The sequence below is a fragment of the Mus caroli genome, unplaced genomic scaffold, assembly GCF_978045245.1.
Source record: "Mus caroli unplaced genomic scaffold, Mus_caroli_1 scaffold_1, whole genome shotgun sequence".
NCBI classification, from domain to species: Eukaryota; Metazoa; Chordata; class Mammalia; order Rodentia; family Muridae; genus Mus; species Mus caroli.
The window spans coordinates 7,297,030-7,317,500 of NW_028227256.1; the positions used below are offsets into that span (position 1 = coordinate 7,297,030).

General features: G+C 40.5%; 1 protein-coding gene across 1 annotated transcript in view; it reads right to left on the reverse strand.

The window, feature by feature from the left end:
* Positions 1–211: 211 nt before the first annotated feature.
* Cpa6 (carboxypeptidase A6) overlaps positions 212–20,471 on the reverse strand; it is a 441,999-nt gene continuing 421,739 nt past the window's right edge. The window contains exons 9-11 of the mRNA XM_021160312.2: positions 11,935–12,137; positions 4,501–4,585; positions 212–399 (exon numbers count right to left, since the gene is read on the reverse strand). Coding sequence (XP_021015971.1) covers positions 212–399; positions 4,501–4,585; positions 11,935–12,137 — 476 coding nt within the window. The remainder of the gene's footprint in view (positions 400–4,500; positions 4,586–11,934; positions 12,138–20,471) is intronic.

A 20,471-nucleotide genomic window follows, 5' to 3' on the forward strand; every position in this document is an offset into this window, starting at 1 on the left:
ATCAAATAGGACTCTAAAGAGATATAAAGTGGACTTTCTTCTCATACCAAAGTAGGCTGTGCCCTACTTTTCTGTCTTTGCAAAGTGTCGAATTGCATGAAAGATCCTTTTAGGTCCATGGATCCTTCCAGTCTAAACAGTTATGTTTGCCAAGGTGCCTTTTGATCAGAATCTGCTTTCTCTGTGTTGGTAGACCAGATGACTGTTCCTCTCAAGGACATTTCTTTAGCAGGTGCATTGTGATATTCTTCACAGCCAGCATGGTCTCTGTGCAGGTGGGTTTAATGAGCATCTCTGGCAGTAGAAATCCAAAATGCCCAGTGTCTCGCAGTTCAAAAGCAAATGCATAGGGTATTCCATTTTTATAAGCCCAATCCATTGAGTTACCAGAGCTTACATCTAAAAGTTAAAAAGAGTCACTTCACTAAGGAGTATGCATTAATTTACACACACACACACACACACACACACACACACAGAGAGAGAGAGAGAGAGAGAGAGAGTAATAATACGCAGAAATTGAAAGAATATTCTAACAGTGTTCTTCAGCATCTGGCTCATGTGCTTACAAATCACATGTGGTTTTGTCTTTGATCTGAGCCTTAGCGCTGCACCAGTGTGATGACCACAAAGTTGCTCAACTGTAGTTCCCACAGCATTTATCTTCATCCTTACTCTGCTCGCTTTACCCACCGATAAGCAATCTACAATGAGGAACCTCTGTTGTTCTTATTACTCAGTTCTTTCTTTTTAAGGTCTGGGAAATTGGAATTTTGGCTCCCAAAGCCCCCATATCTCCTTCTCTTCCTGTGCTCTCTCACTCCTGTTGAGCTTCTTCCTGCCTTCTGCCTTAAGTTTCCAGACCTCACCCTGCTTTCCAGTGGTTTTGTTTCACTTGTCCATGGGCGGTTATCTCATTAAAACTTCCCCCAGATCTTTCCAGTGCCTTTCTCTGTCAGCTTCTCTAATGATTAACTTACTACCAGCTTTACCGACTTCAGTTCAGGGAAGGGCATCAGAGAGCATCCTTGTGGAGGAGGGGCCTGTGGTGTGCGTTGTGCAATGTCTAGGCTGCTTCACAGCCTGGCATTTACTGGACTTCCTCACTCTTAGCTTATCCCACTCCCCATTTTACTTCTGCCCCCAATTGGTTAAGCATTACCTCCTCTGATGACATTAGAACCTCAAGTTTTCCCTTTTTAAGCTCAGAAGAAGACATGCTGCTTGCCTCCTCCTTCCTTCCCTCCCCTCCCTCTTTCTCTTCCCTCCCTCCCTCCTTCTCTTCTTTCCTTTCTTCCCTCCCTCACCCTGTCTTGATACCACGTGACACTGCCATCTCTATATTGTGAATATCTTCCAGGTCTTTGTGTCCATCCTTATGTCTGCATGGGCTAAAATGCTCAACAATCCCTCTTCATAATATTCCCATATACCCCTGGTTACCATACTTTCCCCCTATCCTTATTTTGTTTTGAGAACTCAAGGGATTTAAAGATGGCTGCACCCTCAAACATGTTTAGTCTGGTTCTTGTCTCTGCTTGTGTGGTAAACTTTGTTCTTGAAGGTTCCCAATGATCCTATATCTAATCTTTTCTTTTCATTTCTTTCTTTTTTCTTTTTTCTTTTTTTTTTTTTTGTTCTCCTCTCAGATACTACTTTTAGCCTCTCATTAGCACTTAACATAGCTAAGAGTCCATTCTGGTTACTCTCTCCTCTGGCTCCTGTGGCCTCATATGCTACAGCTCTTCAGGCAAGAACTGAAAGCACAGGGTACTGACTGAAAGTACCCTGCCTGTATGCCAGGTATCCACTTCCACCTGCTGCATGCTTTCCCTGCACCTCAAACTCCCTTAAAAAAAAGATAATGCCAATACCTGCTACATAAGGGTTGCTTTTAAAATTAAATAATAAATCACTTGAAAGCACTTTGGATGTGCTATTATTACTTTTTTTATTTCCACCCCAAAGTTCCTAGTATATAGAGTTTAGGATTAAAAAATTCCAAGGGGAATAATTTATTAAATGAATTAATATTTTATAGAAAAATCTTGATGTACTTTCTTTCCTGAAATTTCTATGATCCAGTTTGCTATACATGTACTCCTGTTATTAAATCTCCAGAACATACATGATCATTTACTCAAACAATATCACTTTTTAAAATGTATATGTATGTGCATGTGTACATGTTTGTAAGCTAGTACATGTTCTTGTGTGCATGTGTGTGCCACAGCATACATTTGGAGATCAGAGTATAACTTCATTCATTTCCTTCCACCTTGTCAATGCAGGGTTTATAGTTGCATATGCCAGAATAGCTGGCTCATGAACTGCTGGGGATTCTCCTGTCTCCACCTCCCACCCTGTAGTAGGCATATTGGCATTGTAGATGCTTACAGCTGACTCTGGTTTTAATGTGATTTATGAGGTTTAAACTTTGGTCTTCATACTTGGTCCAGCAAGTGTGAGGACCAGAGCACTGAGCACTGAGCCCTGAACCCTGATCACTGATCACTGAGCACAAAATGCTGAACTGAGCATTGAGCACTGAGCACTAAATGCTAAACACTGAGCACTAAGCACTGAACACTGAACACTGAGCACTGAACCCTAAGTCCCCCCTATACTTTGTTTTTTGAGACAGGATTTCTCTGTGTGGCCCTGGCTGTTCTGGAACTTGCTTTGTAGATCAGGCTGGCTTTGAACTCAGAGATTTACCTGCATCTGTCTCCCAAGTGCTAGGATTAAAGGTATGTGCTGTCACCACCAGGCCTTTTAAACACATACATACATACATACATACATACATACATACATACATACACACACACACCACCACCACCACCACCACCACTAGCAACAACCACAAAACCTAACAGTCTGACTATTTAGTCCTAACCTGTCCTGAAATTTGCTATACAGACTAGACTATTCCAGAACCCATAAAGACCAAGATGGACTTGTCATCTTTTTTCCTCTACCTCTAGAGTGCTAGATTTCAAGTGTGCACCATCATGCCTGGTAATAGTGTGGCTTTTAATACAATTTCCTAGGACAAGTAGGATGGGCTCATTATATGAAGAGCACAGCCAAGCAACTGGATACCTCTCAGATTTTCTTGGCTTTGGCTAAGGACAGAAATTGTTCAATGTCTCTCTGGATAGAGTACAAATAGAAGCCAAAGTCAGAGATAGCATGTGCCAAGCATTACCTCATGGTGATGTGGCAGGCTCATTTCTATGGTAACAGATTGTTCTCTGTAAATATAATAGTGTGACTACGTCTTTGTACCAAAATGAAAAGGCTGGCAAGACTTAGACATTGACTTTAAAATTTCAATATAGGTATTATATTGTCATCAGTTGGTATGTGGTGTCTTGTAAATATTACTTTCTCTTTTAAGATAACTATTAAAGAGTGGTTCTATAGCCAGGCAATGCAGCTGGAGCTGGGGCAGGGGGATGGTAAATTTAAGGTAAGCTTTGGCTGTCTATTAAGATCATATCAGAAAGGAAGGGAGAGTGAGTCAGAGAGAAAAGTGACAGGGGGGAGACGAATGGAGGAAAAGGGGAGATAAGTGGAAAGATAGAGGAGGAAGGAGAAACAATCATAAAAGGTCAGCATGGACCAACAATCATGAACTGTGGAATCAACCTATTGACACAGTGTCCTTCTCACTTTCAGCAGAAACTCATTTGACTTGTTAATGAACAGTTCACCTTTGTGGAATAAATGAGGAGTAGGACAGCAAGACTATGTAAAGAAACCAAGGAGAAGTTTGGCCTTATGAAGGAACAACAGCATGTGATTGCATGCACGTGCAGACATTTAGACATGCTTGACTGTTCACTACATTTTCCCAGTAACAATAAAGTGTAGAATCTGGAAGGTCATGAGGAATGACATAATCCAATTACTCAAGTTGCATTTGAAGAAATTAAAAACCAGAATTAATCGATACCCTGGCTAGGACATCACATCTGTCAGGCTCAGCAATTGACCTTACAGTTTCCAAGTTCTTTCCATATACTGGTTCCTTTTGATCTTACATAAAAGAAATACTTTAAAATCAATTTTCAAGAGAAAATTGAGATGAAGATGCTGGGTATGAAATGGCATTTCATAGCAGGAATGGCGGAGGGAAGGGACAAAGGGAAGCTGCTGGCTAGCTGAAACATTTACTTCATTATCTCCCTTAGGCCATTTCCACACTTACAGTACTTACAAATTGCTTAAGGAGTCCATTTGGGTACTTTCCACTGTCAAGGGATCTCAATTCAACTTGCAGTCATTACTGCTTGCTTAGCATGTTCTCTGCTCAGCGCTGGTTTAAATCGGTACAGTGATTTCTGTCACGCTGTGGGAAACTAAACAGGCACCAATCCTCCCATCTTCTTTGGCTAATCTTATAGTCACAAATTTTGCCTTATCAAGAACACACTTTGCTTCATAAAGGGAAGTCATGACACAATTCTAATATGACATGCACAGGAAACTTACACAGTGTTTGGGAGGCGGGGCCATGTCTGTATCGGATCCCATGTACCGACCGAAGTGCCTTCACAGCTTTGTGAGCTGCAAATTCCTGTGTGGGCAAATTGGAGAAACTGTGTCATTCATACTGCTGCACTGAAACTTCTAGAGACACTGGCATATTGTTTGAGCATTATTGGTGGTCATGTCAACAGAGAGAGCAAAGATGTCTCATGAGTTAACAGCTATATTTAGTAATGATAATTTATGGTGTTACCATTTTGCAACACACTTTACTTATTATTTTTACAGTGCTGACGACCAAAGCACCTGTTAAAACACATTTTACATTTGGTTGAGCCTCACACAAGCCAGTGATAAACAGCAGTTCTGTTTTGTAGATGGGAAAGGGAAGGTTCAATAAGCTTAAAATATCCTGGGGTCACACAGCAAAGAATGGGCAAGCAAGGACATGTGCTCACAGTTCCTGAACTTGCTTGTTTGGTCTATGCTCTGCCCTTTAGTTCAGACGCACTTATTTCTTTGTACTACAAAAGAGTTGGCAGGGCCATGATAATGTCAATCTTATCTCTAATTCATACCCTATCCTTAGTGGTATGTCTGTGTATGTAAGAGATACTTAACATTTCTTATAGGAATGTTGAAGAGACACAGTCTGTAAGACTATTCAGACAACCATATTGATCCACATGTATTTCAATAGGTATATACAGATGTTTCTGGATCAATTAAGAAACCACTAAGGAAGATCGACTCCCTTTATGCTGTGTGTTTGTTTCCACTGGGAACAAGAACATCAATTTAATGATGCTTCCTGGCTTCTGAGACTACAGAGCCTCTCACGAAGCTAATTCAAGCTGCTGCTGAGATGCAGAAAGTCCAAGGTGGCATTGTTCCTGTTCAATGCCAAAAGTCAGGAGAAAACAACAATAACACATACACACACACACACAGACACACACACACACACACCTCAAGATGGTCAAAATCCTAAATGGTGGATATTCAAACAAAATATTTGTTCTTTTAACCTTTGTAGATGATATCAGAGGAGCCGTTTTAGCAAGGGTTAGACAGGTATTGGATGACAAATGAGAAGAAAAGAAGCATGCTGAAACCAGCACACAGCTCTCCAATTTCAATTTGCTTGTGAATAATTTAATACTTCGTTTGAAGCACCCTGGGGACACGATGGTGTGTGTGGAGAACTGAGCCCCACATTGCTGTCCTTGTTAAGCTCGTGAATACGTGTGGCACTGTCTGCCACAATTGCCATCTTTTGTGGCTATTCCAGCACAGACCTCCAGGCACTGGCAGACCACTTAATACTGATCTTGCTGATGGCGATGTTCTTACGGGAGCCAATAGGAAAGAAATGTAAACATTGTCATGAGGACTCTATGGGAAAATTTCAACATTGTCTCCAGTAGCCTTGGCAATATTCTATTATGACAAACGCAGATGTTTCTGCATTTACTGTATTTTACTGTCAGGAGACTTGTGCTTTCATTAGTTTTGATGACTATGAAAAATGAATTGAGAAACAAAGCATCACTTTGCTTATTTAGGCAAGGTATATGCACAATCTTAACTGTTCTAAAAATATGAGCATACAAAGTAATGGAATTCATTGTGGATTTTCTAAGCACATGTCATAACTTTCTTATAATTCACCCCTTCTCTGTCTCCTCCCTCCCTATCCACCCCTTTTCTACTCTTATGTCACGTGTGTTGCATTACCTTCTCTCTCCCCTTAATCCCTCCCTTAAGATCTCTTCCCCCTTTTCATGGTCCTCTTCATGATTCATGGCAGTTATACATGCCCCTACTCACCCTCACCTCATGTCTCCCTGAGAGATTTTAGTTCGAGGTTTTTCATGTAAGAGAAACCAGGAGGTATTTGTCTTTCTAAGTGGCCTATTTTGTACCAGAATGATTTTTAGCTTTACCCATTTTTTTCCCCGAAAATAGATGAATAAATTTCCATTTTGTACATGGAACATATTTTCTTCATTCATCTGTTGGTGTGTGTCTAAGCTGGTTCCATTTCCTGGCTCTTGTGAGTAGAGCAGTAGGTAACACAAATATGGTGACTTAGACTTTTGGGTATGTAGCCAAGAATTGTGTAGCTGCCTGTTGAGGTAGTTCTATTTTTAGTTTTGGGGGAACCTCCACATGGGCTTCTATAGTGGCTGTCCCAGTTTATGGCTCCACCAATAGTGTACAAGGGTTAGTCTTTGCCATATCATTACCACATTTACTGTTGGAGTTCTTGTTGATAGTTACTCTGACTACAGTGAGATAGGCTCTCCAGGCAACTTCAATCTGCAGTTTTCTGATGTTAACACTTTTTCATATATCTATTGGCCACTTTTTTTTTCTTTTTGGAAACATTCAATTGATTAGCCACTTATTTATGGGGATGTTTTTTATAGGTGTTTGGGTTTTGCAGGTCTTCATGAATCCTAGAACGTACATAGTTGGCAAAGATGTTTTCTCGGTTCTATTGGCGTCTTCACTCTGCTGACTGTTTCCTTTGCTGTGTAGAATATTTCTGATTTCATGTATCCGCCTTACCAGGTTTGGAGATTCCTTCCTGTGCTGCTGGGTTCTTTTCAGATAACCCTTGTCTATATCTTAAAGTGATACACCCATGTTTTCCTCTAGCAGTCTCATGACCTTACATTTTGCCCTTTGGTCCATTTTTGATTTACTTTTGGGCAGTATAAAAGATTTGGGTGTGGCAATTTTATTCTTCTACACGTGGTTATTCTGATTTCCCTGTACAATTTGTTGAGGGGGCTGTATTCATGCCAGAGAATGTTTTTGAAACCTTTAAAAACAACTATGTTGCTCGTGTAACTTCACAGCTTCGATTGCTGTGAAGAGACACTGTGGCCATAGCAACTCTTATAAAGGAAAATATTCAGTTGGGGCTGGCTTACAGGTTTGGAGGTTTAGTCCATTACCATCATGGCAGGAAGCATGGCAGCATGCTGGCAGACATGGAGAAGCTTTAAAGCAGAGTTCTACGTCCTGATCCTTAGGTAGTAGGAAGAGAGAGTGAGCCACTGGGCCTGGCTTGAGCTTCTGAAACCTCAAAGCTCCTACCACCCCCAACAGTAACACAGTTCCTTCAATAAGACCATACCTTCTAATAGCGTCACTCCCTATGAGCCTGTGGGGAACATTTTCATGCAAATCACCACGTGTGCATTCTTTCTTTCTTTTACCTTTTTTGTTTGTTTGTTTTACTTTTTACTTTTACTTTTTTGCTATGTCTATGCCGCCTTTGTCACAGTGGCTCTGTAATATAACTTGAGTCCTGATGGCCCCTATTATTATTTTGTCTGCTTTGGACATTTTTATTTTTTATTTTTTTGTCCTTAGATATAAATTTTAGGGTTTCCTTTTCTACTTCTTTGATCACTGTTATTAGACTTTTAAAATAATTTAAAGTTATTTAATTTTTTTGTTTTATGTGTGTGAGTATTTCTGCATGTATGTATGTGCATCATATATATATGCCTGGTACCTGTTGCAGCCAGAAGAGGGCAACAGATCCTCCTGGAACTGGAGTTTCAGACGATTATGAACTACCATGTGGGTGTTGGGAATTGAACCCATGATCTTTGGAAGAGCAGTCAGTGCTCTTAACTGCTGAGCCATCTCTCCAGCCCCATGTTCCTGGGATTTTGATGAGGATTGCATTAACTCTGTAGATCACATTTGCCAATATAGGCACTGTTATAGCTTTGATTCTACCCCTCCTTGAGCATGAGAAGCTTCTGGTTCCTTGTGTCTTCTTCAATAGAAGAAGCAAGGTTAAATAAAAGGGAAAGGAAGACGAGTGAAGAAACAAATTAAAACAACAACAACAAAAGATTTCCCAAGAAAGAAGAAGCTCAAATGGACCCATGGATCCATTTATAGAGGGAGAGGAGTTAAAAGCAAAAAGATTTAATTTTAAAATAGGGGTGAGGATGGTAAAGTAAAAACATTACTTAAGGGTATAGTAAAAAGGAAAGGGAGCCAGGACACAGATAAGAGAAGAGAACAGCATGAAATGGTTTCTCTGGAGTGAAGAAATACATAAGTGAGATTAGATGATTTTGTGAAGGAAGTAAAACACACAAAGAAAACACTGACGGAAAACGTGCTGCTAAAAGGTGTGTGTTTAAAGAGAGTCAAGGGTAGAAAAATGAAGCTCAGGACTGCAGGTTACACTCACTGGCCAGAGGACCTTGTGTGTTCTTATCCCTTTGAGCATCTTGCTAGTGTAGAGTGTGTGTTGGAGGAGTCCAACTCTCAGTATCAAGGCACGCTTCTGAAACTTCATTTGGGATCCTAGATGTGAGCTGCAAGTAGGGAAGGTTGATCATAACTATTCTCAGTGGATGTGATTTGTCACTGGGCAGGGTTGTCTTTGCTTCCCCCCACCCCCCAACCCCACCTCAGTAACCTGCACTTTTTTTTTTTCATTGTTTGAGTGTCTGTTCCACAATGGTCTCCCAGGGTTTTCTCTGACCCTGGGATGATGGCAAGTTAAATTCAGTCCCTTGATTTGAGATTGTTCCGGGTTCTCAGGCCCTTAGCAGGGTGGCTCAGTTTTAGGATGGTACCCAGTCACTGCCTGCTGAATCAGAGTCACAAAACGAATTTCTCTTTACTTCGGTGTACATTTCCATTGAAGCATCAGTATATCATCAAAACCCACCACTGGATTTGAGGCTTGTGAGCCCCTCACACGTCCTAACCCGGGACACACCACACGCTAAGTCTCTTCACCAGGGTTGCCTGGCTTTTCTTTTGAATGAGGCTTCTTTATGCTCCCGTCATATACCTACCCTTATCATATCCCCACCCTTATCCTATCCCCACCCTTCATCCCTACTGGAAGCATGTTTATCTTGGTGTCTTCCTTTTTACTGTGTCTCTATCCTCCTCTCTGGACTTACCCAGTATATATTATGATGACCTGTGAACATTTTAAAGCTCTTCCTCTCTCTACAATAGAGTCTAATGTTTTTAGTTTGACTCTGACTAGGTCAAATGGAGGCAGCTTCTGGGCTGCCATTTTACCTGGAAGTCTGGTTCAAACCTCTTTGAGCTCACTGTGTTTCTGGTGTTCTGGTGCAGATACTATGATGGTAAGAGGTTTGGATATGTTCTATTCACAAAGAGTGGGCATTTCACATTTTTCCCCGAGTATGTTCTTCAGGATGGCACAGTTAGATATAAGACACTGCCTTTCCCAATCGTTTCTTCTTTTCAGTTGTCCAAAAGGACATTTGTGGGCCCTCAGCTAAGCAAGAAGCACATTTTTATTGAAGTATTTTCATATATAAGGTAGTTTAATGATGACTTTAAAAGTTAGCAGAAGTTGTTAAATATTTGTAGAATATTTTAAAGAATTTTAATAGGATGTAACGATTTCTGATTAACATTTAGGGACTGCTTGGTTTCTGAAAAATTTTCATCTTAGTTTTAGTGATTTAGTTTCTGTTTAACCCATTTGACATTTTTCTCTCCCTCTCTTTCCCCTATCCCATATATCTTTGTATTATAAGTATATGCGAAGTATGTGTTGGTGCATGTGCCTCTGTGTGTGTGTGTGTGTGTGTGTGTGTATGTGTGTGTGAGGCCAGAGTAGGCACATGTTGGGATCTTCTTCTATCATGTCTCTCCTTGAGCTGGGAATTCAGGGTTTTTTGTTTGTTTGTTTGTTTGTTTTGGCTAGGCTGGTAGCCAGCATGTCCAACAGTTCTCATATTTCTGTCCCCCAAAGTGTTGGGATTATAGATGTATATAAGACCACACCTGGCATGTTAATTGGGTATGGGGGATATGAACTCAGGTCCTCACATTTGTACTACAGGTACCTTGACCTCCAAACCATCATCTTGACAGGCTTCACCCCAGATTTTCAAACAGTGTCACTCTTGACTTGTAGATTGACTGATGAATTGGTGTTGGGTGCAGTTCTGGGCATTTCAGCATGCTAACAGCATGCTTGTTCTCTACTCCATAGATGACAATTGCATCTCTCATTCCTATGGTAGCAGTCTAAGAAGAGGAGTTTAATTATGAATGGGCAGAGATCTGGTTCACTATGCCATGTAAAGGGAGACCTGTAATAGACAATGGAGTCTGAAGTTATCTTATTTGGTGACCATATGGCAGTGCTGGGAGGAGACATGGAAGTCTGTACCTCCTGCCTCTGCTGAGCCTTGCATTATCCTTTGGCTATTCCCAGGCTGTGTGTTTTATACGTCAGTAACAGTGAGTGGATCATTTCTCTGGGATCTGTGAGATGTTCTAGTAAGTTATAGAAACTGGGGGAGGGTGGGCATTGAGAACCTTGAACTCCTTAGTTACACAAAAGTGTCAAAATCCCCTGCTTGGGGTTGATATCTGGAGTGGATGGCATCTCATGAGACTGCAGTCTTAACTTGGAGTCTGATGGTTACTCTGGGCAGTGAGTGTCAGAACTGAACTAATTGGTCACTTGGTTGGTGTTGGAGAAATGATGTTGAAAAAGGCTCTGCACATTTAGTGTCAGGAGTCGAAGAAGAAGAAAAAAAAAACAAAAATGTTAAGTTTATAGCTCAATAAATGATCACAAACTGAACACATGCCTATAACCTTTCAGGCCAAGGAATGGACTAACAGCAATAGCCCAAAACTCCTTGTGCTTCTAGGGAGTCACCCTCCCTCTTTCTCCCAAAGGCACTTGCTATTTTGACTAACACTATTTGTTAGTTTTTCTTCATTTTGAACTTTATATGCCTTCTGATGCTATAGGCTCTAAAATGGCTCCTTAGTGGAAAATTATGCCCTGTGGGGAGCATCTTGTTACACTTGTGAGATAAAGAGCGAGAATCTTGTCTTTGTTCCTTTTTGCAATCTAGCCCTAGAAGTCTGTTTGTCCTTAGTACTAAAGTGTCAGCTGTGCACCAAGAGACTTAGAATTAAGCAAACAGCACTTATAAATTAAAACTTGCTTTTAATTAATGAGCTAGACTATAATTTATGAATGATTATTGACTTGATAAAGTTAATTACAGCCCTGCATATATGACCAAAGCTATAATATTAATCAAATCCACCTGACCTTCTCTGTATAACCCATGATAAGAATGTAAAATCAGTTTGAAATGATTGCATTTGGGAGGCAGAATAGCAGTTATAAGCAACAATACTAGAGCTAGGCTTGCGGATGGTTTTGGCTACAACCCTGAGAGTTCTTAGTCTAGTTGCTTAATTTTCCTGAGACTCAATTTTCTAATCTGTAAGATGGGGCTAAGAAAATTTATAAAGACTAAATGAGTTAGTTAATATAAAATACTTGATGTTTACTACTATCACTAATACTCAGAATCACAGCCTTAGGAAGAAAAGCATGAGGCCTAATGCTCACATACAAGAGCACATACTTACCACACAGCTAAAATTGGGGATTGTTGCATATTTGTAAGAATAAGGATATAGCAACATCTGAGCGTAGGCATGAAAAGACAGGTACGCCCTAATGTGCTTTCTGTGTTTTCGAAGGAAGTTAGCTACAGCCTTCACTTCTGGTTCAGATTCTGGGAAAGGACCACAGTATGTATCATCACAAGGGTGTGCAGAGGCTCCTTCATCTGCAAGTCAGAAAAGAAAACAGCATGAGTGTTCAGGCAGGGAAGAAGCCAGAAAAACAAACAAGTGTTGTTAAACTAGGTCTTTTCTTATTTCTTTTAAAAACTGATATTATTGAATAAGTAATCCAATTTCTCATTTATAGAAATCAATAATGAAAGTTCTGAGCAGATACAAGCCTGCACTGTAGGAGGGCCTGAGTGGGTGCTGGCACTAGTTGTTTAAGACTTTGAGGAACACTTTGAATGAACATCTCTCTTAGTTGTTAGTTCTTGTGCTGGGGAAATAATTCTGTGCAATCCCCTACAGAAGGCTCTCATTTACATGCTCCACAACACCTGCACTTTCTTTTTCATAACAGTGAACATTAGTGCTCAATATTTACTCACTTACCATTCACCAGTGTTTACACTGTTCTCAAAGCCTGGGATACAATGGAAACAACACACAGAAAAGTCTGTGTCCTGTTGGAGCCCACATTCTGTCAGGATTCTCTGCTCGCCCTTACCTCTTGCTGACTGGCACCCTAGCAGCTTAAACAGTACCTGAGAAGTGTTCTACAAATGTTTACTGACAAACTCAATATCAAGTCAAAAGAAAAGGGCAGACGTTTGAAAAAGTGTCTGATAATACGCAAACATTTATAGATTATGAAGACAGGGAAGAACACAGGTCTATACAAAATCTATTATATTTATAGATCAGAGAAGTCCACACCCATTTATAAAGACCTAGGGTCTTCAATTCTATTCCATTGATCTACCTGTCTGTCATTGTACCAGTACCATGCACTTTTCATCATAATTGCTCTGTCGTACAGCTTAATTTCAGGCATGGTGATTCCACCAGAAGTTCTTTTATCATTGAGAAGAGTTTTTGCTATCCTAGTATTTTATTATTCCAGATGAATTTGCAAATTGCCCTTTCTATCTCAGTGAAGAATTGAGATGGAGTTTTGATGGGGATTGCATTGAATCTGTAGATTGCTTTCGGCAGGATAGCCATTTTTACTATATTGATCCTGCCAATCCATGAGAATGGGAGATCTTTCCATCTTCTGAGATCTTCTTCAATTTTTTCTTCAGAGACTTGAAGTTCTTATCATAAAGGTCTTTCTCTTCCTTAGAGTCACACCAAGGTATTTTATATTATTTGTTACTATTGTGAAGGGTGATGTTTCCCTAACGTCTTTCTCAGTCCATTTATTCTTTGTATAGAGAAAGGCCATTGACTTGTTTGAGATAATTTTATATCCAGCTACTTCACCGAAGCTGTTTATCAGGCTTAGGAGTTCTCTGGTGGAACTTTTGGGGATCACTTATATATACTATCATATCATCTGCAAATAGTGATATTTTGACTTCTTCCTTTCCAATTTGTATCCCCTTGATCTCCTTTTGTTGTCAAATTGCTCTGGCTAGAACTTCAAGTACTATATTGAATAGGGAGGGAGAAAGTGGGCAGCCTTGTCTAATCCCTGATTGTAGTGGGATTGCTTTGAGTATTTCTCCATTTAGTTTGATGTTGGCTACTGGTTTGCTGTAGATTGCTTTTATTATGTTTAGGTATGGGCCTAGAATTTTTGATCTTTCCAAGACTTTTATCATGAATGGGTGTTGGATTTTTCAAATGCTTTCTCCTCATCTAAGGAGATGATCATGAGGCTTTTGTCTTTGAGTTTGTTTATATAGTGGATTACGTTGACAGATTTCCATATATTAAACCATCCCTGCATCCCTTGGATGAAGCTGACTTGGTCGTGATGGATGATTGTTTTGATGTGTTCTTGGATTCGGTTTGCGAGGATTTTATTGAGTATTTTTGCATTGATATTCATAAGGGAAATTGGTCTGAAGTTCTCTTTTTTTGTTGGATATTTGTGTGGCTTAGGTATCAGACTAATTGTGGCTTCATAGAATGAATTGGGTAGAGTACCTTCTGTTTCTATTATGTGGAATAGTTTGAGAAGAGTTGGAATTAGGTCTTCTTTGAAGGTCTGATAGGACTTCGCACTAAACCCATCTGGTCCTGGGCTTTTTTTTGGTTGGGAGACTATTGATGACTGCTTCTATTTCTTTAGGGGAAATGGGGCTGTTTAGATCATTAATCTGATCCTGATTTAACTTTGGTACCTGGTATCTGTCTAGGAAGTTGTCCATCTCATCCAGGTTTTCTTGTTTTGTTGAGTATATCCTTTTGTAGTAGGATCTGATGATGTTTTGGATTTCCTCAGGTTTTGTTTGTTATTTCTACTTTTTCATTTTTGATTTTGTTAATTAGGATTCTGTCCCTGTGCCTTCTAGTTAGTCTGCCTAAGGGTTTATCTATCTTGTTGATTTTCTCAAAGAACCAGCTCCTGGTTTGGTTGATTCTTTGAATAGTTCTTTTTGTTTTTACTTGGTGGATTTCACTCCTGAGTTTGATTATTTCCTGCCATCTACTCCTCTTGGGTGAATTTGCTTCCTTTAGTTCTAGAGCTTCTAGGTGTGCTGTCAGGATGCTAGTGTACACTCTCTCTAGTTTCTTTTTGGGGCACTCAAGGCTATGAGGTTTCCTCTTAGGACTGCCTTCATTGTGTCCCACAATTTTGGGTATGTTGTGGCTTCATTTTCATTAAACTCTAAAAAGTCTTTAATTTCTTTCTTGCTTTCTTCCTTAACCAAGGAATCATTGAGTAGAGTGTTGTTCAGTTTCCACGTGAATGTTGGGTTTCTATTATTTATGTTGTTATTGAAGATCAGCCTTAGTCCATGGTGATCTGATAGGATGCATGGGACAATTTCAATATTTTTGTATCTGTTGAGGCCTGTTTTGCGACCAATTATATGGTCAATTTTGGAGGCGGCACCATGTGGTGCTGAGAAGAACGTATATCCTTTTGTTTTAGGACAAAATGCTCTGTAGATATCTATTAAATCCATTTGTTTCATAACTTCTGTTAAGTGTCCATGTGTCTCTGTTTAGTTCCTGTTTCCAGGATCTGTCCCTTGGTGAGAGTTGGTTGTTGAATTCTCCCACTATTATTGTGTGAGGTGCAATGTGTGCTTTGAGCTTTGCTAAAGTTTCTTTAATGAATGTGGTTGTCCTTATATTTGGAGCATAGATATTCAGAATTGAGAGTTCCTCTTGGAAGATTTTACCTTTGATGAGTATGAAGTGCCCCTCCTTGTCTTTTTTGATAACTTTGGGTTGGAAGTTGTTTTTTACTAGTTATTAGAATCGCTACTCCAGCTTGTTTCTTCTGACTATTTGCTTGGAAAATTGTTTTCCAGCCTTTAACTCTGAGGTAGTGTCTGTCCTTTTCCCTGAGATGGGTTTCCTGTAAGCAACAAAATGTTGGGTCTTGTTCGTGTAGCCAGTCTATTAGTCTATGTCTTTTTATCGGGGAATTGAGTCCATTGATGTTAAGAGAAATTAAAGAAAAGTAATTGTTGCTTCCTGTTATTTTTTTGTTAAAGTTGGGATTCTTTTCTTGTGGCTGTTTTCTTTTAGGTTTGTTGTAGGATTGCTTTCTTGCTTTTTCTAGGGCGTGGTTTCTGTCCTTGTGTTGGTGTTTTCCGTTTATTATTCTTTGAAAGGCTGGATTCGTGGAAAGATATTGTGTGAATTTGGTTTTGTCATGGAACATTTTGGTTTCTCCATCTATGGTAATTGAAAGTTTGGCTGGGTATAGTAGCCTGGGCTGGCATTTGTATTCTCTTAGTGTCTGTATAACATCTGTCCAGTATCTTCTGGCTTTCATAGTCTCTGGTGAGTAGTCTGGAGTAATCCTAATAGGCCTGCCTTTATTTGTTACTTGAACTTTTTCCCTTAATGCTTTCAACATTCTGTCTTTATTTAGTGCATTTGTTGTTCTGATTATTATGTGTCAGGAGAAATTTTTTTTTCTGGTCCAGTCTACTTGGAGTTCTGTAGGCTTCTTGTATGTTTGTGGGCATCTCTTTCTTTAGGTTTGGGAAGTTTTCTTCTATAATTTTGTTGAAGATATTTTCTGGCCCTTTAATTTGAAAATCTTCATTCTCATCTACTCCTATTATCTGTAGGTTTGGTCTTCTCATTGTGTCCTGGATTTCTTGGATGTCTTGAGTAAGGGTCTTTTTGCATTTTGAATTTTCTTTGATTGTTGTGTCCATGTTCTCTATGGAATCTTCTGCACCTGTGATTCTCTCTTCCATCTCTTGTATTCTGCTGCTGATGCTCACATCTATGGTTCCATATTTCTTTCCTATGGTTTCTATCTCCAGGGTTGTCTCACTTTGGGTTTTCTTTATTGTTTCTACTTCCTTTTTTAGGTCTTGGATGGTTTTGTTAAATTTCATCACCTGGTTGTGTGTTCCTGTATTTCTTTAAGGACTTCTACCTCTTTAGCAGTGTTCTCCTGTATTTCTTTAAGTGGATTATTAAAGCCCTTCTTTATGTCCTCTACCAGCATCATGAGATATGATTTTAAATCTGAGTCTTGCTTTTTCGGTGTGTTGGGGTATTCAGGACTGGCTGAGGTGGGAGTGCTGGATTCTGATAATGGTGAGTGGTCTTGGTTTCTTTTAGTAAGATTCTTACGTTTGCCTTTTGCCATCTGGTAATCTCTGGAGTTAGTTGTTATAGTTGTCTCTTGGTGGAGCCTGTTCTTCCTGTTAGCCTCTGTCAGCAGACATGGGAGTCTAGCTCTCTCCTGAGTCTCAGTGGTCAGAGTACCCTTTGCAGGCAAGCTCTCCTCTTGCAGGGAAGGTGTACAGATATCTGGTGTCCAGACCTGCCTCCTGGCTGAAGATGAAGGCCCGAAACAGGGTCTGTCCCAGAAGATGCATTGCCTCTGCAGTCTGCCTGTTCCCCTGCACAGACTGGTCTCCGAGGGACATGGGACACAAGATGGCTCTCTTACCTGCTCTGGTGGACAGAGCCCTCCCTGGCAGACACCTCTCCTCTGGTGGGGAAGGTGCCTGCATATCTGGAGCCTGAAACGGGGTCTATCCCAGTAGCTGTGTTGCTTCTGCTGTCCCAGAAGCTGTGTTGCTTCTGTAGTCAGCACTCTCACCTGCACAGTCTAGCCTCTGAGGGATTCGGGACCCAAGATGGCTCCCTTATCTGCTCCTAAAGATCCCTTCCCCCCATGTTGGGGACACCTCTCCTCTGGTGAGGAAGGTACCGGGATATCTGGAGCCCAAAACAAGGTCTGTCCCAGAAGCCATGTAGCTTCTGCCTGTCCCAGAAGCTGTGTTGCTTCTGCAGTCTGCTTGCTCACCCTTCACAGTCCATGGAGCTGACCTGGGCAGACTGGTCTCTGAGAGTGATGTCTGAGTTTTTAACAGTAGCATTGGAAGTCTTGTATACAAAATGTGTAATTTTTTCTTTCAGTGCTTGCATCAGATCCAGAGCCTTGTAAGTATACCACCCTGAGCTATGTCCCTAGCCTTGTTGTTGGACAGGGTTCTACCATGGAATCCAGCTTGTTTTCAAAACTTTGATCTTCCTGCCTCCTCCCTAAGGATTGTACCAACACATTTGGCTTCAAAATTCTTTTTCTTTTTAAAAGAAATTTGAATCTTGACTTTTTTTTTCAATCTAACTGTATTGTACTCTGATACACTTTGAAAAATTCCTGGAGGAAATGTTTTAACAAAATGATACAATAAAAGTTATTTTTAAAAAGTGTACAATTTAGTTTTAAAGCTAATTACAGAGCTGCATAACCAGCACTATCTAATTGTAGAATGATTCACATTATTCCAAAAGTGTTACTTCATTAATGTGTATAGCTAATACATATTAGTTAAAAAAATTTAATAAATCAATTATAAAATAAGAAAAATTTCTGAAACATTCCAGTTAATGCAAACTGGTGGAGCATGGAGCATGGGGATCAGAGGGTATAAGAGTATGCCCAAATCTTGTACCCCTTTTCCCCATTTTTTCTATTAGCATTTATTATACATAATAATGGATTTTATTCTGACATTTCCTTATATGAATATACTTTGATTCTGTTGATCCACAAGTACCTCTCTTGTCTCCATCTCTCTCATGTTGATCCTGTTTGTCTTCCCAGCTCCAACTTAGTTCCCTTCTATGTCTAGGCTTGCTTGCTTTCTTTTTTCTTTCCTTCTTTTGTTTGTGTGAACCAATAAGTTTAATTAAAGTTACATGCAGGAGCATGGACAATTTATAAACCACCAAAGAAAATGCTTCTGCCTCCCTGAGCAACCACTAACTGCTTATTTTGACCATCAACTTCAGGAATGGCTGTGACTTGGTGAGTCCCCTCTCCCTAGCTACAATAACTTCCAATGCTGAGACTCCTTGAAACTGTTAAGAGGTCTAGTGTGCCTCCTCCATCCATTCCCATGAAAGATGTTGATAGGCCCAAGAAGACTGTTCCCTCTCCCCTCTCCCCTCTCCCCTCTCCCCTCTCCCCTCTCCCCTCTCCCCTCTCCCCTCTCCCCTCTCCCCTCTCCCCTCTCCCCTCTCCCCTCTCCCCTCTCCCCTCTCCCCTCTCCCCTCTCCCCTCTCCCCTCTCCCCTCTCCCCTCTCCTTCTCCTCCCCCCCCCCAAAGAAGATAATATAGATGCTGATTAAATTCAGAAATTGATGTTGAAAGATCCAAGTTTGTGGGGGGATGTTTGGGAATAACAGAGGAAAAATAGAACACAAATTGACAATTAACAAGAGTCATTGTGAAATATTTACCAGAAAGTATTGAAGGAGAAAAAGTAAACAGTAGAGAACAGGGTAGGAGTAAGATAGCAGAAACAAGTCTTAGGGTAGCACGGATTACAAGGATATTTTCCTGTAGTGACTTGTGTTCCCATGCTAATTATGTTACCCAAAAGCATGTTTGCAGTGTCCTGCTCATAGGACTAAAGGAAACCTGTCTCCAGTTGGTTTTTGACTGGTCAATAAAGTTACTGGTGGCCAATCGCTGGGCAGGGAGATGGAGGTGGGACTTTTAGATTTCTGGGGAAGGGACCAAAGAAGGAGGAAAAGGGAATTCTGCCATGATCAGGGCATAGGAGACAGGCCATACCCGGAAAGGTGCAGGAGGGAGAGACAGCCAACGTGTAGGTTCAAAGGGAAAGCTGCCCAGCAGGGTCTAGGGCAGCAAAGTTAAAATATAAATTCAGTAAGTATTAACTCAGCAATATCGAAGGGGAGTGTTTGTAAGCCACAAGGAGTTAGGAAATGGCCCAGCCATTGAGCTGTTTTAGGTATTTAAAATATAAGTCTGTATATGTATGTGTGTCTTTCAGGAATCCAGAACACTGGGGCAGTAGCCAGAAGCACAGGAAATAGAGAGCGGATTAATATAATACCGTTTCATTTTCCTGTAAAAAATAAACCACAGCAATATCATTTCTACATAATTAAGTTGTAGTAGAGACAGTAGGTGTCTGCCTTAAGGATTGCAGCAGCTTCCTGCCTCCTAGGCTACAATGTTACAAGTTGGGTCTTAAAGTGATAGAAATGATACTGTTGCTGTCCTTGAGACTAGCAGTGTAAAATCAAGACATCAACAGAGCTGCCCTCTCTTTGGATGTTCTAGGAAAGAGTCCTTCCTTGCCATTTTCAGCTTTTCCCTGCTCCTACCATACTTGATTTGTAAATGGTGTCACTTCAGTTTCTGTCTCCTTCTTTATATGGTCATTATTATGGTTTGAATATAAAATGTCTCCAGTAGACTCATATGTTGATCGTTTGGTCCTGAGTTGGTGGTAGTACTATTTTGGGAGGCTATGGGAATTTTAGGAAGAAATAGATCCTTGGGATATGTTGTCCCACTTTTCTACCCCACCTCTGCTTCTTGTGAGCAATGAATATGCTTCTTTACCATATACTCTTCTGGCCTAAGTGCACAGGGACAGGGACTATGAACTTGAACCTTCTGAAATCAAGAACAAAAATAAATCCTCCTACCTTCAGTTGTTTATGGCATTGTGTTAAGGCATCCTGTTACAGCACTGAGAAAGTCTTTCTGTGTGGCTTTGTGTGTCTTTTCCTCTCATCAGGTTTAGAGTATATCACACTCTAGTATACAAATACCCCAATTCCAAACATGTTTCTATAGAGATATTCCAGGTTCACATGAATTTTGGAAGAGCATGTCACACTGCTGTAAAATGTCACAGTGTTGTAGCCCCCCGAATTACTGATGCTAACTTTCAGTGGTTAATTGCCCTGTTTCTTGGAAGCCTCACTAAAGAGACCTCAGTGTTGTGTACAGATGGTTTGCCTCTGCATATTTTCCTGCAGAAGCCCCCTCCCTTCTGTGGCAAGCACAGTACTCAGGCAGCTGGTTTCTGCACTGAGTCCCACTGTGTCCCCCTGCAGCAAGCCCAGGGCTC